Source organism: Pan paniscus, chromosome X, assembly GCF_029289425.2.
Source record: "Pan paniscus chromosome X, NHGRI_mPanPan1-v2.0_pri, whole genome shotgun sequence".
In the NCBI taxonomy this organism is placed as follows: Eukaryota; Metazoa; Chordata; class Mammalia; order Primates; family Hominidae; genus Pan; species Pan paniscus.
Window position 1 is genome coordinate 23,788,622 of NC_073272.2, and position 17,613 is coordinate 23,806,234.

Below are 17,613 nucleotides of genomic sequence, written 5' to 3' on the forward strand. Positions count from 1 at the left end.
AAAAAAAAAAAACCTTATAATAATAATAAAAAAGAAACCTTAGTAAAAATCAAGTAGTACACAAAGCTAAAGATTGCTTTTACATATGTACAAAATTTCCAAGTAAAATAATAAGCTAAATCTGGCAAATTAAGTCTATATTATGCTCAAGTAGGATTTAGTTAGAAGTGTAAAGATTTCAATTTTAAGAAATCTGTCAACTTAATTCGTTAGGTGAATAATTTAAAGGAGGAAAATAACAGATGACAAAGAATTTGAGAATATTTAGCAGTCATTTTAAATAAAAACTAATGCAGTATAGCCATGTAAAATTAGCCAGGTGTGGCGGTGTGTGCCTGTAATTCCAGCTACATGGAAGGCTGAGGCAGGAGAATCGCTTGAACCCGGAAGGTGGAGGTTGCAGTGAGCTGGGATTGCACCACTGCACTCCAGCCTGGGCAACAGAGGGAGACTGTCTCCAAAAAAAAAAAATATATATATACACACACATATATATATATACACATATATATATACACATATATATATATTTCCATCTAACAAATCTGTACATGTACTTCCTGAATCTAAAATAAAAGTTAAATTATAAATTACTTGAATAAAATAAAATTGCAATAGAGATGAAACTACCTGAACGTTAATAGAAACTTAGGTTGTGGTAAATAGAAAAATAGAAAATATAATAGATAGCAAAAGCCATTTCCACTGAAAATAGGAAGAAGATGAGGATGCCTATTATCTTTTTCAACATTATTTTTTGAGGTAGCTGAGATAGTAAAGTAGATGAAAACAGTATAAATCTAATTATTTGTAGATGATGTGAATACTAGAAAATCCAGGAAACTTACATAGGAAATTATTTGAATTAATGAGAATTTGATAAAGTGATTGGATAAAGCCAGCCTAGATTTTTTCTCTATACTAAATGCTAACTCATTTAAATAGGATTTCCTTCCCACCCATTTCCTTTCAAAGTAATCAAGTGTTAAATTCCTAGGAATATATTTAACAAGAATGGTATTGTGAGACTGGTATGAATTATGTTAAGATGTTATTGAAAGACATCAAAGTCTGAATATGTGGAGAGGCATGCTGTATTTCTTGTATTGAAAGAACAGGCCGGGCGTGGTGGCTCACCTGTAATCCCAGCACTTTGGGAGGCCGAGGTGGGTGGATCACTTGAAGTCAGGAGTTGGAGAACAGCCTGGTCAACATGGTGGAATCCCGTGTCTACTAAAAATACAAAAATTAGCCCGACGTGGTGGTGGGTGCTTATAATCTAGCTACTCTGGAGGCTGAGGCAGGAGAATTGCTTGAACCCGGGAGGTGGAGGTTGCAGTGAGCCAAGATTGCACCACTGCACTCCAGCCTGGGTGGCAGAGCAAGATTCCGTCTCAAAAAAAAAAAAAGGAACAATGTCTATTCTTCCCAATTTATTATGAGTAATCCCAAGGAGGGGGTAGGGGTTTAAAAGTAGACCAACTGATTTTGAAGTTGATTTGTAAAAATAAGTATCTAAGAATACCCAAGAAAACTTGAAAAAAGAATCATAGTGTGAAGCGAAATATGTCCTATTTGTTGTTAATGTACTATAAGGCACGATAATCAAATAGGAAGTATGAAAGGAATACACAAGGACCTAGGAATGTCAGAGGAACTTGAACAGGTCTGAGTATGTATTCCTACACACTGCTAATATGGTCTAAGATACATTTCAGTTGACTTGGGAAAAGCTTTAGTTGAGTTAGTGTGTGATGCCGGTATAAGAAATTATCCATCTGCATGAGAACCAAGTTAGCTAACAATAGAAATAGGAATTTTGGTGACTTAGGCTCTAAATGTAAAAACTAATACATTTAAGACAATTTAGAGTACTTAACCTTGGAGTTCAGAAATCTCTTAAAGATAGGACACTCAAACTGTTAATGGTATTATAATGTTGTCATTACCAAGCCAAAAGTCAGACTAGAAGAAAGACTAGTAACAAGCATGACAGGGAATTGATCCCTTGAATAATGCAGAGTCCCTACAACTTAGAAATGAAGTTAGCTAAATTTAAAAAGGTATAGAGGATATTTACTGGTACTTCTCAGAATAAGTCAAATAACCTGTAAAAAGTACCACAAGACAGGCCGGGCGCAGTGGCTCACGCCTGTAATCCCAGCACTTTGGGAGGCTGAGGTGGGCGGATCACGAGGTCAGGAGATTGAGACCATCCTGGCTAACATAGTGAAACCCCGTCTCCACTAAAAACAAAAAAAAATTAGCTGGGCGTGGTGGCGGGCACCTGTAGTCTCAGCTACTCGGGAGGCTGAGGCAGGAGAATGGCGTGAACCCGGGAGGCAGAGCTTGCAGTGAGCCCAGATCGCATCACTGCACTCCAGCCTGGGCGACAGAGCAAGACTTGTCTCAAAAAAAAAAAAAAAAAAAAAAAAGTACCACAAGACGGTCAACCCTGTTGGTGGCCCAGGAAGTTCTTGTGAAAACATTAGCAACAGACTTCACAAAATTTAGTAGAGGGGCAATATCCCATGCCGGGGAGGTTGTGGGGAGACAGGTGCTCATATGCATTGCTGGTTGGCGTGTGAATTGCTATCAAAACCGGAACACATGGCTTCTACCCGGTGTTTGAGCACACAGCCCACAGTTAAAAAGGTGTCACTACAAGGTTTTATTATAGCTGTGCTTGTAGTGGCCAAGGCTTGGCAATGACAACAGAAAGAATGCTTTTAGTGGAATGGTGTATTTTTTAAAATTTGTGTTATTACCTGGAGAGATGTTGGGTGAAATGTTCAAGTTCCAAATGATGTGTGGGATTCAAATTTTACAAAAGAGAACATACATTGGTGTTTGTGTGCAAGTATTTGTAAGAATCTGTGTGAACGTATGGAAAAAATATGAGCATATCAAACAGGATTAATACATGGATTGAAAGCAACGGTGGTGTTAGTACCTCCTATATTTTTCCATAGTTGGACTTGTATGATGCATTGAGGCAAGTTATAAAACAATAGGACAGAAAAGTCCCAGTTTCTTAAAATTATAACTGTGAGGCTATAAGAGGAATGATGAGAAATAACATGGGATAGGTTATCTTAGGGAATTGTGGTGAACTTTTTTTTTTTTTTTTTTTTTTGAGACAAGGTCTTGCTCTGTCACTCAGGCTGGAGCACAGTGGTGCGCGATGATCATGGCTCACTACAGCCTCGAACTCCCGGGCTCAAGCGATCCTCCCACCTCAACTTCCTGAGTAGCCGGGACTACAGGCAGATAACCACTAGGCCAAGCTGATTTTTCTTTTTTTTTCTAGAGACGGGCTTTCACCATGTTGCCCAGGCTGCTCTAGTACTCCTGGGCTCCAGCGTTCCGCCCACCTCAACTTCCCAAAGTACTGGGATTACAGGTGTTGGGCCACTGACCCCAGCCTGGCAAACTCTTAAACTCTTGGTTTCTGACTATTATATTTAATTTTTCTTTTACTTAATGTATTTTTTTTTGAATTAGAAAACTAAAAGATGACAGTAACTCCTGTTTAGTTCAGGATGTTGCTTAGATCCAGATGTGTCCCCAGCATAGAGCCTCAGTACTTCAAAGATACAGCCAACCTCAAACTTCTTTCCTGTGTTAACTATATATGATCTGTATGGGAATTCCAGCTGGTCTCTTTATTGACTCTGATGGTGGGAGCTGTTATATATAGCTTTATTAGCAGTAGCCCAAGCGTTAGAGAAAAATTGAGAAATAACATGTTAATAGTTTGAGTAAGATGCAAAAGTGAATCCATAAACAATGAAGTCATTCAGTGCTTAGTATAGAAGAAAAATTAGGCTGGGTACGGTGGCTCATGCCTCTAATCCTAGCACTATGAGAGTCTGAGGTGGGCAGATTGCTTGAGTCCAGGAGTTCAAGACCAGCCTGGGCAACGTAGTGAGACCCTGTCTCTAGAAAAACTTTTTAAAAATAGTTTATTAATTAAAAAAATAAAAATTAAAAGAAGATACAAATAGTGATAGGAGAGGCAGTATAGATTAGAGATGAAAGTATGAAGTTGGCTTTCAGATAGTAATAGGTATACTTCGTGGATCTGTGGGCAAGCTGGATAACACCTCAAGTTTGTTTCTGCATTGGTAAAATGGGATGATAATAGTGCCTCTAGGATTGTTGTTTTATTGAAATGAGAAGGCATATAAAGCATATATGGTAAGCACTTAATTTTTGCTGTTAACAGACATAGATGAAAGTTTTTTGGTTCCTGTAGCAGATGCTGTGGATATAAGCCCATACTTGGCGCTTTTTTCCTCCTTCCTTTACTATTGTTTTTTGTTTAACTACATCCACATGTTGGCTCACTCATCTATTCCTGTTCTTTCTGGAAGGTTCTAATAGAAGACTGTATCCCGGTACTGAAGAGGTACGCCAAAGAAGGGAGAGAATTTGATTATGTGATTAATGATTTGACAGCTGTTCCAATCTCCACGTCTCCAGAAGAAGGTAGATTTTTTTAACCAAGATATTTATGATGGAAATGTTTCTCTTGGCACCATGTGAGGGTGAAAGGATCCTAGAGATTGTGTAGTTCTCTCACGTTTTTGAAAAAGGGAGTTAAATTGAGGTCCATGGTGGAAAGATGACTGGATTTGGCTTCAATTCCTGTTCTGCCACTAAATGAGTGAACTAATTCAGTCATTTGAAACAAAAATGAAGTAAAATGACTCATTACCTTAATGAGACAGTAAATCATTTGACAATTTATTTAAATTATGTGATTTTCAACCTGTATTGGTACAAACTGGTCACTTATCTAAGCAACAACATAGATAATTCCCTTTCTCAAACCAGATGTTTGTTCCAAATCACAGCTAGTTCGTGTTTTTTCTATAAACTCAAGTTCCTGCTGAGTTTGCAGGCTCTGAATTTCTCTCAGGATTTTGCTGCTTGCCCCCTTATTTAAAGCAGTTTTCTTTCACGTTTCAGCCACTGCCTTTGTGTCAAATCTGTTGGTATTTTGAGAGCGAGCAGTGCTAGGTGGATGTGATTTTGGCATCCAAAATCAATTTCATTATCGTTCATGAACAAGCTCTTTGAATAGTGGGTCTTACACTCGTGGCTCTTTTTCTTTTTCCTCTTTTGGTATTGAGTATTCGAATATTTTACTTCAGATGTTGTGGATACATACAAACCCATATTTATGAAACTTGTTCTTTTAAACATTCAGATTCCACATGGGAGTTTCTCAGACTGATTCTTGACCTCTCAATGAAAGTGTTGAAACAGGATGGGAAATATTTTACACAGGTAGGCTACTTAACAGTTTTTTCCCTCAAAACGCTCTAAGACTTTCCTGTTTTGAAATCTGAATGCACATTTTTGAAATGTATATCTATTAAGGATAGAGCGGCATCATCGGATTATGTTCTTTCAAACAGTAAGCTTCTAAGTTGACCTGTTGTCTGTTGGGAATTAATGAGTTATCAGCCCTGGTCTTTCGCTGTAGTATGAGCTGCTGCCACCAGATGGAGACACAGACTGATTTTCTTTTTTCCCCTCCCCTCATCAACATACACTTGATGACAAAGCTCTGGCTGTACTGTGTACTCCTGCCACCAGATGGAAGCAGATTGTGGTGTTTTTCTCATTCTCTAGGGGATTCTAAACTTAAACTTTAAAGATTACATTAATTGGGGTTAAAAATATACATATATATCTCCTATTGAAATCCTTAACAAAATTTTGAAAATGACAGCAAAGACAGCTAATTGATAATCCAGTCTCTTGGTACAAAATTCCTTGATGCATAAACATAAGATAAGCACTTATGTAGCATTGCACTCTGGATCTCTGAATTATTCTGAGTTTACAGGAAAATCCCCTCCTCCATTTAAAAAAAAAAAAGTACTGACAGCCTGGACAACATAGTAAGACTCCATCTCTACAAAAAGTTTAAAAAATTAGCTGGGTATGGTGGTGCATGCCTGTAGTCCTAACTCTGGAGGCTGAGGTGGGAGGATTGTTTGAGCCTGGGAGGTTGAAGCTGTAGTGAGCTGTGATCGTGCCACTGCCCTCCAGCCTGGGTGACAGAGTGAGACCTTGACTCAAAAATAAACACAGTATTAGTATACTGTATTTAAATGTCAGGAACAGGCCAGGTGTGGTGGCTTACGCCTGTAATCCTAGCACTTTGGGAGGCCGAGGCAGTTGGATTATCTGAGGTCAGGAGTTCGAGACCAGCCTGGCCAACATGGTGAAATCCCATCTCTACTAAAAATACAAAAATTAGCCAGGCATGGTGGCAGCAGCCTGTAATCCCAGCTACTCAGGAGGCTGAGGCAGGAAATTGCTTGAACCTGGGAGGCGGAGGTTGCAGTGAGCCGAGATTGCACCACTATACTCCAGCCTGGGCCATAGAGCAAGACTCCATCTCAAAAAAAAAAAAAAAAGTCAGGAACAGGTAGAGGTTTTAACTTTAACCTTCTGAGGAGGTGTCTGCCAGCAGACCCTATCCTGGACATTTTATGGAATCTGAGATTACTAATGCTGAAAACAACTTAGCATTTCTGAGAGACATCTTGATTCAGGCTCCAGCCTATCCTGTTGTTCCCCTCTTCCCTCTGCGTGCAAGACCTGCAAGCACATTGTGCTTAATCTTGGACTTTGCGCTTGGCGAAATTGTTCAGAGGCTTTGAGGAGAGCAAAGCACTATCAATGAATGGAGTGTCTCTGCCCCCCACAACATTTAGAAATGATTTTTACAGACATGCTGTAGATGGATATAACTATTTAAAGCAGGAGTCTGCAAACATTGGGCCAAATCTGGCCTCCTGCTTGCATGTTTGTAAAGTTTTCTTGGCATGCAGACACGCCCATTTATTACATAGTGTCTGTGGCTGCTTTTGTACTGAGTAGTTGTGGTAGATACTGTATGATCTGCACAGCCTAAAATATTTTCTATCAGACCTTTTACAGAGAAAGTTTGCTGATCCCTGTCTTATAGGAAACCAGTGAAACCTGCTCAAATGAAGCTTTCTTATTGTAAAGAAGCAAGTTGGACTTATGATGGTTTTTTTTTTTTTTTTTGAGATGCGCTCTTGTTTCCCAGGCTGGAGTGCAATGGCGTGATCTCAGCTCACCGCAACCTCCACCTCCTGGGTTCAAGCGATTCTCCTGCCTCAGCCTCCTGAGTAGCTGGGATTATAGGCATGTGCCACCACGCCCGGCTGATTTTTTGTATTTTTAGTAGAGATGGAGTTTCTCTATGTTGGTCAGGCTGGTCTCGAACTCCCAACCTCAGGTGATACGCCCCCCTCGGCCTCCCAAAGTGCTGGGATTACAGGCGTGAGCCACTGCGCCCAGCCATGATGGGTACTTTTTAAGCAGAGCATATGGAAATTTTTTCTTTTCATTTTTTTGAGGTAAGTTCTTGGTCTGTAGCCTAGGCTGGAGTGCAGTGGCACAGTGGCACTCATTGCAGCCTCAACCTCCCAGACTGAAGTGATCATCCTGCTTTGCCCTCGCAAAGTGCTGGGATTTCAGGCATCCATTGCCATGCCTGGCTAATTTTTGTAGAGATGAGGTCTCACTATGTTGCCCAGGTTGGCCTTAAACTCCTAGATTCGAGTAATCCTCCTCCATCAGCCTCCTGAAGTGTTGAGATTACTGCCATGAGTGACCGTGCCCAGGCAGAATTTTTTCTTTTAGGTTTCTGCAAATACATAAAAGGAAATCTCAAGCAGCTTAAATTAATCAAGGAAAAATGTGAGGCTCTGGGATCTTGAACAAAAAGAGACTGAAAAAAATTTGGATCCACTACAAACTAGTCAGTCTGTGGTACAAAAGGCAGGACAAAAGAAGACAGCCACACTAAGTCCACCTGTTGTCTACTACAGCCGAGTGGCTGTTCTTCTTTTGTTCTGAATATTGGCATGGCAGGCTGCCTCCTATGGAGAGCTGGTATCTTAGTATGAAAGGCTAATAGAATACTTGCTTAGAATACTACCACAGCCCATTTGTGAATATTAATGACCCAGGCTTTGATATCTTGCCTTTGTCAATAGACTTTTTACCAAAATCAAAAGGATTGTATGCCCAGGGCTGTCTTGGTTTCTAAGAATTGTCCAAAAGACATATGACATGTTTTTTGTCCCCATGTTCATTACAGTTGGAACCACAAAACAGTCTCATTATGTAACACCTGGGGTTCATTCAGTACATTTGGTGATTGACACTGTCACATGGTAAGATTTATGTGGACTGGCATGTATAGCCCTTTCAAGAAGTAGTAATTAAGTGAAAAAGCAAGTGATTTGACTCAGGATGTATTGATGTAGTTGCCACAGTGCAGTTTTTTTTTAACTGCCAGGTGACACGCTTAGGAGGTAACCCAGATTCTTGGCATGCCCACCCGCTTTGCCCAAGTGTGCAGCTTAGAACTGGAGTCAGGTTGGCCGGGTGCGGTGGCTCACGCCTGTAATCCCAGCACTTTGGGAGGCCGAGGCAGGAGGATCACGAGATCAGGAGATAAAGATCATCCTGGCTAACATGGTGAAACCCCGTCTCTACTAAAAATACAAAAAATTAGCCGGGCGCGGTGGCAGACGCCTGTAGTCCCAGCTACTCGGGAGGCTGAGGCAGGAGAATGGCGTGAACCCAGGAGGCGGAGCTTGCAGTGAGCCGAGATCACGCCACTGCAGTCCAGCCTGGGCGACAGAGCGAGACTCCGTCTCAAAAAAAAAAAAAAAAAAAAGGAGTCAGGTTAAGGGTGGGATGAAAATGTTGTGTTTTACAAAAGCTAAATGTTCCCACCCAAAACTGCTAGCTGTGAGTTCGTGATGTCATTGGTGTTACTGTGGCTGCCTGAAGGCAGCCTTGTCAGCATCCCAGGAAGCTGGGGAATGCATCGTGGAGGGACGTGGGAATCAAGGTGGGCCAATAGAATTTGAATTGGGGAGGAAGTGTTTTCATGGAACCTAGGAGGCAGATCCTGGGACTTGACCTTCCTCTCTTGTCTCCCCACAGCCCCATTTAAAAAAAACTGTAAGTTATATTTCTCTCTCCTTTCTGCTTGCCTTCTAGAAGCAACCCATCTTTGGTCTCACTTTTTTCCATTTCTGCATTTTATAGATGGTTCTTACATGTATGATTTCCTAAATCATTATACTATTTAATTTTACTTGCTTTTGAACTGGATAAAAGTTGCTAAGGATGTATTCTTCTGCACCTGTTACTGAGGTGTCATGTGCCTGTAATCCTAACTACTCAGGAGGATTGCTTGAGCCCAGGAGTTCGAGGACAGCCTGGGCAACATAGTGAAGACCCCACCTCTAAAATAAACAAAAGCAAATGTCACCTGTCCACACCTAACATGGGGAAAAGAACTTTCTAGAACTGAAGCTATCGAATTTGGATTTAATCCCATAGTGAAGCCTCAAAGGGTTAAAGAAACCAATGACTAATAAAATCTTGACTTTGCAGGATTACGGGTAAAAAAAGAAACAGCTTGCTGAAACACTGAAACTCCCTCCACTTAAGAGAGAACATTGGCTAAAATCTGTTAAAACCAATATGGCCAATTAGAATTTGCACAGAACAAGCTTGCTGATGTCACAGCCTAAGTTTCCACCACTTGCTTCATGCTAACCACTTCCCCGCCCTCAAGTTTGCACACAAGACCCATTAGTGGGCATAAAGAGATAACTATACACGCCTGAGGATTTTCCAGATCTACCCTTTGCTTTCCATCCACGAATCAATCACCTGCACATCTCAGAACCTACCCTTTAAACTTTTTGTTGTTGTTGTTGTTGAGACAGAGATGGAGTCTCACTCTGTGGCCCAGGCTAGAGTACAGTGGCTTGATCACTGCTCACTGCAACCTTTGCCTCCCAGGTTCAAGCACCTCTCCTGCCTCAGCCTTCCGAGTAGCTGGGATTACAGGTGTGAGCCACCTCACCTGGCTAATTTTTGTATTTTTAGAAGAGATGGGATTTCACCATGTTGGCCATGCTGCTCTCGAACTCCTGACCTGAAGTGATCTGCCTGCCTCGGCCTCCAAAGTGTTAGGATTATAGGTGTGAGCCGCCACACCTGGCCCCTTAAACCTTTTCTAATAAAAGGACTGCCTGTAAGCCCAACACAGGGAGACATATTTAAGCTGGACTCCTGTCTCCTTGTTAGTTGACTTACAATAAAAAGCTTTTCTTAGGCCAGGCACGGTGGCTTATGCTTGTAATCCCAGCATTTGGGGAGGCTAAGGCGGGAGGATTGCTTGAGGCCAGGAGTTTGAGGCTGCACTGAGCTATGTTCACAGCGCTGTACTTCAGCCTGGGCAACACAGCAAGACCCTGTCTCTGAAAAGAAATTAAAATAAGCTTTGCTTTTCTTAAAACCCCAGTGTCCTAATATTGACTTCAAGCACATTGGGCAGTGAGCCCCTTTTTCTTCGATAGTGCCAGGTGTGACCCCACCCCTTGTTCCATCCCTTCTTCTTATCCTTAATGAGTGCTTAATTCTTTGCTATTAGATTTTTATTCTGCATCTCCCATTTGTTTCTCTTAAAAAGAAAAAATGTCATTCCATTTAAATAGACAGGAAAGTGAAATGTATCATGTTACTTTTTTGGGGTAGGTGTCTATTTGTGGTGTGTGTTTTCTTCTTCTTTGAAACTTCTTGACAATGTTGGGAAAGAACAAATGGAAACTTTCCTATTTTCTTACCACAGTCTGTGTAAGGAAGTCTTCCCATATAACCTCTATAAAGAGAGAGTGTGGTGTCAATTTTAAGATGGCAAAGCTATTTACTGTGCACCTTGGTGGCATTTTCATTCTATAGCTTCCCCCGTGGTGATGTGTTCTAAAAACAACTGGGCAGTTTTCTATTTGTGAATCTTAAATTACACGTGTGGTGTTTATATGCTCTTATGGTGAACTTGATGTTGAAACCAAATTACATGCTGGCGAAGGGCACTTTGGCCATGGCCATATCCCACTGCAGGACCCTAGATGATGGGTTACTAAACAGGCTGGCACTGAAGGATGACGTCACATTGAGTGAATGTGCTAAGTTAAAACCACCAAGGCCAGCTCTCAGAATAGTTCTAACCTCTTGCCTGTGACTAGCTGGCTGGTTGGTTTTGAAAGCCATTCTCAGGAGTTCTTACATCACAGGCTGCCTTTATTTGTAAATAATTTTCATCTTGCATTATACTTGGCTATTTTGAGGCAAATTAATAGTAACTTTTTTTTTTTCTGAATTGGAGTTTCGCTCTTGTTGCCCCGGCTGGAGTGCAATGGCGCCATCTCGGCTCACTGCAACCTCCACCTCCTGGGTTCAAGCGGTTCTTCTGCCTCAGCCTCCCGAGTAGCTGGGGTTACAGGCGCATGCCACCACGCCTGGCTAACTTTTGTATTTTTTAGTAGAGACAGGGTTTCACCATGTTGGCCAGGCCGGTCTCAAACTCATGACCTCAGGTGATCCACCTGCCTCAGCCTCCCAAAGTTCTGGGATTACAGGCCTGAGCTAGCATGCCCAGCGAACAGTAACTTTCTTAAGAAATGGAATCAGCCACCTGGATTCAGTAGTCTTGTGAATACCAACTTCAGAGATTAAAAGGAAATAGGCGGTATTAAATACCACTTTTGTTTTCTAAATTCATAATGAAAAGCATTTGGGGAAAATTGTGCTAAGAGGATGATAAATGCTTCCCTAGACTTAATCCAAATCTACATTTTAACAAGATCCCCTGTGATATCATATGTACATTAAGGTGTAAGAAGCATTGCTCTAGAGTTAGGCAAATACTGTATCCATTCAGCAGCTCTGCTGTACCTTGGCTGGCATCTCTTGATTATCTTCACCTTTTTTTCCCTTGTGGTCACAGGATGGCTGCTGCAGCTCCAAATATCACATCTAGGTTATAGCTTGGAAGAAAGTTGAAGAGGCCGGTGGCTCTTTCTTTGTTCAGAATCAAAAGCTTTTCCAGCAGCTACCAGCAGACTTCCAGTATATCTCATTGACTACCCCTAGCTGCTGGAGATGCTGAAAATAGGGTGACTGGGAAGGGAGAAATGTTAGAATAATGAAGTTAAGAGAAAGTTTTTGATAAGGTGTGCAACTAGGGGATATCCCTATCGTATATATCCTGAATAAACTTTTGTTCTCTTATACACAGATTCTAGGAAAAAAATGGGGGTGAATATAGTTCTGTGTCAACATTTTAGACTCTTAGGAGAATTGTAGTTTAAACCATTGTGGAAATCAAGAACACTATATTTTTGATACTTCATTTGTAATATAATGGTGACCGTTATTGAGAAAATTTCCTTTGAATGAGTTATTTGTATGAATCTTTGCAAATTGCATGGTTTTAATTCAGTGAGTGTCACTAATAAGAAATTGGTTTCACTGCTTTCTATCATTTCATATTCTAATAATTTGAAATGGCTTGGTAAATGAGGTAGAAGGATAACGAGCTCTAATGGGTCTATAAATAGAATGCAGTGTGATTTGTGAAAATACAGAAGCCTTATGTTGTTTTTAAAGATGAACTTTTATCTAAAGCTAGAATTGTTCTCCTTTATTAAAGACCTTCAGTTGAGTGGGGCCCTTGGAAGGACTCAAGAATCTCATTTGCTTATCTCTCTTTGATTTAGGGGAACTGTGTCAATCTGACAGAAGCACTGTCGCTCTATGAAGAACAGCTGGGGCGCCTGTATTGTCCTGTGGAATTTTCAAAGGAGATCGTCTGTGTCCCTTCATACTTGGAATTGTATCCTTTGACCATGACATTCTGTTGCCAGATCAAAGCACCCAAGTAAATCATATGCCAATGAAAAAATTTAAATCACAATAATAAACAATTAGCTTAGCCATAGAGTATATAAAGCCCTGGTTCTCCAGCTTAGGTGCACATTGGAATCCCCTGAGAAGCTTTAAATAAAATCTGAGATTCTAGACTTCCATTCTCAAAAGTTTTGGGGTCTGGCTTGCCACAGCTTTCCAGGTGCTTTTAATGATCAAGCACTACTGGTCTAAAGCATTGGTTCTCAAAGGTGTTGCCAGACCTGCAGCATCGCTCAAGAACTAGTTAGACATGGACATTCTCCAGCCCCACCCCAACCTGCTGCCCAATCAGAGGAATTCTGGAGGTGGGGGCCCAGTGACCTGTTCTACCAGCCCTCCCAGGGATTTATGTGCACCTGAAAAGTTTGAGAAGCCCTAGTCTAAAATAACCACCCTACCTGTGGCAGGTAAAATGTCTAAAGACACCCATTCTACTCTTACATTAAAATAACCTGACATTAATACTAGTTTCTACACTTGATGCTAATTTGCAACAGAAATCGAGAACTAGAATGATGTTGGGGACTGCACGGTTAACATTGGTGTTCTCTGTTAGTTCCGCTTAGTAAAGTTAGTCTAGAGAAGTAAAACACAGAAAGAAAAAAGGAAATGAGCATTATCATTGGAAATTTGTGCCGCAACACAGCTGTGGGCTGTAGTCTGCAGATGACAGCTTCCTTATCTGCTGTTGCCAAGTCCAGGTTCCTGTGACGGCAGGGTTTTTTTTGCTGTCAAGGGAGCAACTGCTGCTGACCTCCAGTGAGGCCTGGTCCCATCAGGCTGGGGCAGAGCCCGACGGGGCAAACTGCCTGCTGAGACCAGATGGCCAGCAAGAGGCAATGAGAACCCTCTAGATCCTCCATGTGAGGAGGGGAGTACTCCGCCTGCTGGGTGGCCGTGTCCCTCCACAGCCTGTACAGAGCTTCAGCATCTCCTACCAACTGTCCACCTTTGTTTAGGGTTCCCCTCAGCATTTTTGTCAGGCCTGTGTTTGCATGTTGGGAGATTTGAGAAATCAGTTGATAACATTTGAGGCAAAGGCTTCCACCTGCTAGTTCTCTCTCCCTCCTTCCTTCCCTCTCCTTTCCTCCTCTGACCTTTTTTCCCTCTCCTCCTCCTTCCCTCTCCTCCTCCTTCCCTCTCCCTTCTCTCCCTTGTATCTCCCGCTACCCCAACTTTCCCTCCCTCCCTCCTTTACCCCTTCCTTCCTTTCCTTCTCATACTAATTCCCTAAAACTTGTGAGACTTTGGAAGCAGTAGTGTTACCTGAGAGAATATTTGTGTTCCTTTAGCCTTCTGTTGTCTACTCAGTACCTCCTTCAGACCTCCCAGGTGGTGAGGATGTCCCCAGGCTGCAGAGTGGCCTTATTCAAAGTCCTTCGTTCTCATTCCCACAGTGCTCTAAGCCATGAAGCTTTTCATCCATCTTTCAATTTGTAGGCCAGCAAACGAATTACAAGTGATGTCTTTTCTTCCTTGAATTACCTGCTTTTATTCCTTGACTCCCTGTCCAGGTGGGTATTTTACACTGTTTGGAAGAAAGCTAAACCCTGAAGATCAGTAGCCCCTAATCACATGTGCTGCAAATAGCCTTCCTGACCTCCATATGCTGTACATGACATCAAAATGAGTCAGGCAATTGATTGTGAATTCCTTAAAGTTTTCCTTTTTTTAATAATTATTTTTAATTTAAAAAAGCAAATGGAAAATGTATATTTTGATGAGCGTAGGGTGTTTTTTTTTTGAAAGTCAGCTGAAGGATGGTTAGACAGCACAGCGAAGACTGCTAAATGCACTGACGCCCCCCATTAGAATGTGATTTTTGTTACTTTTTATTTCTCTGTGGGCTTTTGTTTTTGTTTTTGTTTTGGTAGATCTTCAATTTGGATATTTGGAGGAGTGAACATCGTTGTTTTGCTGGAGGGAAGATCTTGATGGTGTTTCTTTCCCCAAAAATTGACTTAGATATTAAAATTTGGTGCTTATAAGAGAGAGTTAAAAAAATAGGATTGCTTCAATTAAAATTACAAAAGAGACATTTTGTGTGTTCTGTCGTTTTATTTCAGCCCAGTCCCCTCTTTCTGACTTGTGATCTCATAGAGCAACGGTATCTCCTGGTCTGTTTTTAGTTCTGTCACTCGATGTCATTTATCTCTTTATAATAGGATGGCCCTGGGGCCTTTTTTGAACAGTAGTAATGACTTCATTTGCCACCGTGCTAAATGATACACAACCTATTACATTCACCAGTCCTTCATTATACCATTGACCTGAGGCTAGCAAGAGATTTTGTCTGACTGTAAAGTTGAAAGTCAAAAGCTTATTTCTGTTCCCACTCTTAGCAGTGTATTAGATGTGGAAATAAAAGTCATTTTGGGTAGCTGCTATGAAACTTTCTGAGCAGATTCTTGGCTGCACCGATGTATGACAGAATTTATGGAGAGGCCTATGGCAATATGAGCAACTTGAAAACTCCTAAGGAAGTGCAGGTAGCTAACAGCTTGGTGTGGTGTTTGTGGGTAACAATCCACATCAAAAGTGAGCTTTACATTGACTTGGATTGTTAGACATCAGTGGGTTATTCTGTTGTTTTTATAAAAGGTTTATACTTTATCAATGGAATGAGTCATTTATGATGAATTTGCAATAAGCAAAGCATTAAAAATGAAATATTCAGTGTCCATTTTGAGATAGAATTGGTGTCAACACAGAACATTCTTCCTCTCAAGGTAGGAATCAATAGTATGGTATGTAAAAAAAAAAAAAAAAAAAAAAAAATTTTTTTGAGACAGAGTCTTGGTCTGTCACCCAGGCTGGAGCGTAGTAGCCTGACATTTTTTTCTTAAATGAGTGAATGTCTACTTTTTCTTTTTCTTTCTTTCTTTTTTTTTTTTTTTTTTTTTGAGACAGTCTTGCTCTGTCGCCCAGGCTGGAGCGTAGTGGTACGATCTCTGCTCACTGCAACCTCTGCCTCCTAGGTTCAAGCAATTCTCCTGCCTCAGGCTCCCAGGTAGCTGGGATTACAGGCGCCGGCCACCATACCCGGCTAATTTTTGTATTTTTTAGTAGAGATGGGGTTTTGCCATATTGGCCAAGCTGGTCTTGAACTCCTGACCTCAGGCGATTGGCCCACGTCAGCCTCCCAAAGTGCTAGGATTACAGGTGTGAGCCACCACACCCGGCCGCCTACTTTTTCTTTGTATTAGATTGGCATGGAAGAAGATGAAGAAGAAAGGAGTTAGTCATGTTGTAATTAGATAGACTTAACTTAAATTTTTCTTGTGCACATAGGTTAAAAATAGCATTAGTAGACATTCTCCCCATCCCCTCCAACTCTACTATAGTGCTTTGCAAAGCTCTGTGTACTGTGTAAGATATAAAATGATGGTACTGTTACTGTAGAACACTGTTTGGGAGTCAATAGAATTGGATTTTTTTCTACTTTATAAAAGAAACCAGGTATATGTACCTGCTGTCTGGATATCGTGTTTTTAATAACTGGGCATGACTTTGTACTTGAAGACTAGCTTGAGGCTGGGGCAGCAGATCCACTGATAAATCTGTTGACACAAGTCCTGCAAAGACCTGAGAGGTGGAAATGAGTGGATCAGGTTGTGCCAGGCCATGGGAGATAGATTCAGGAGACAGTAAGGGATGTGGAATAGGAAAGAAAGGAATGGAAATCTCTGTCTTTTCATTTAGGGTGATAATAGTGAATTTTGACCCAACTCACTTCTTTGTGTTGGAGAAAGGATGATGTATGTTGTGAACATCTTTGTTACTGTTTTAAAACAAAAGCATGCAAACTGAACTCTGAAAACTGAAAATCCCCTCTGCTTTTGCTGACTTTTAAAGAAATGTTATAAGATCTAGCATTGTTGTTTTACTTTAATGGCTGTAGTGTTATATAGTATTACAGTCTCCTTTATAACTTAAACTGGAATATACTGTAGTATCCTATAGCTGCTTTTTAATTAGAGACGACAAATATGACTGTTTAAAATTCCATTTAACACATCAGCAGATGTCAATAATTTATTTAAAAAGTGAAATGCTGCTTTCTCGTAGAAGTGTGATTGATTGAATATTTTAGAGACTTGACTAATAATGGTGATCCAGCGGGGCTAGAGGAAGGCTGGGTTGACAGTGTTTTTAATGGGCTGGAGCAGTGCTGATGTCTAAATAAAAATGTGCTAGTACTTCCTGTACAGTCTGCATAGTCACTTCCTTGCTTGCATTAACTATTGCTGACGCAAGACTTTGCATTTCTACCATCTGTCTCAGTAGATACATCAATTTCATTCTGGTCCCATGACTCCTGGGATAGGGTGGGGAATTGTGGGGGTGTGGGTTTTATGTTAAATATCACTGGCCTGTGTTCAAGGCTCTAGAGCAGGACCAGTCAAAAGTGTAGTTTGTCAACCAGCTCTTTGTTTTCTAAGCGCTGCACTTCAGCTGACCTGTTTTTCACAGCAAGGCTCTCATTGAAAGAAGCAGTGTGCTGATTTTTCCCCGTGGCACAAGCTCCTTACCACATCTTGGAGCAGCATTTTTTTGAGACCGAGTTTTACTCTGTCACCCAGGCTGGAGTGCAGTGGCGCGATCTTGGCTCACTGCAACCTCCGCTAGGGTTCAAGCAAATTCTCGTGCCTCAGCTTCCCGAGTAGCTGGGATTATAGGCGTGCGCTACCACACCTGACTATTTTTTTTTATTTTTAGTAGATACGGGGTTTCACTATCTTGGCCAGGCTGGTCTCCAACTCCTGGCCTCAAGTGATC

At 41.2% G+C, this 17,613-nt stretch overlaps 1 protein-coding gene across 9 annotated transcripts in view; it reads left to right on the forward strand.

Moving 5' to 3' along the window:
* The window catches only part of SMS (spermine synthase), a 66,863-nt gene that overhangs the window by 39,390 nt on the left and 9,860 nt on the right, over window positions 1–17,613 (forward strand). For 7 of the 9 annotated variants that reach the window (XM_055106235.2, XM_055106236.2, XM_055106239.2 and 4 more), the window contains 3 exons: window positions 4,377–4,491; window positions 5,216–5,295; window positions 12,645–12,760. In XM_055106235.2, coding sequence (XP_054962210.1) covers window positions 4,377–4,491; window positions 5,216–5,295; window positions 12,645–12,760 — 311 coding nt within the window. Of the gene's footprint in view, window positions 1–4,376; window positions 4,492–5,215; window positions 5,296–12,644; window positions 12,761–14,348; window positions 14,871–17,613 lie in introns of those variants that run through there. The other 2 variants (XM_034949382.2, XM_055106240.2) reach the window with 1 other exon arrangement.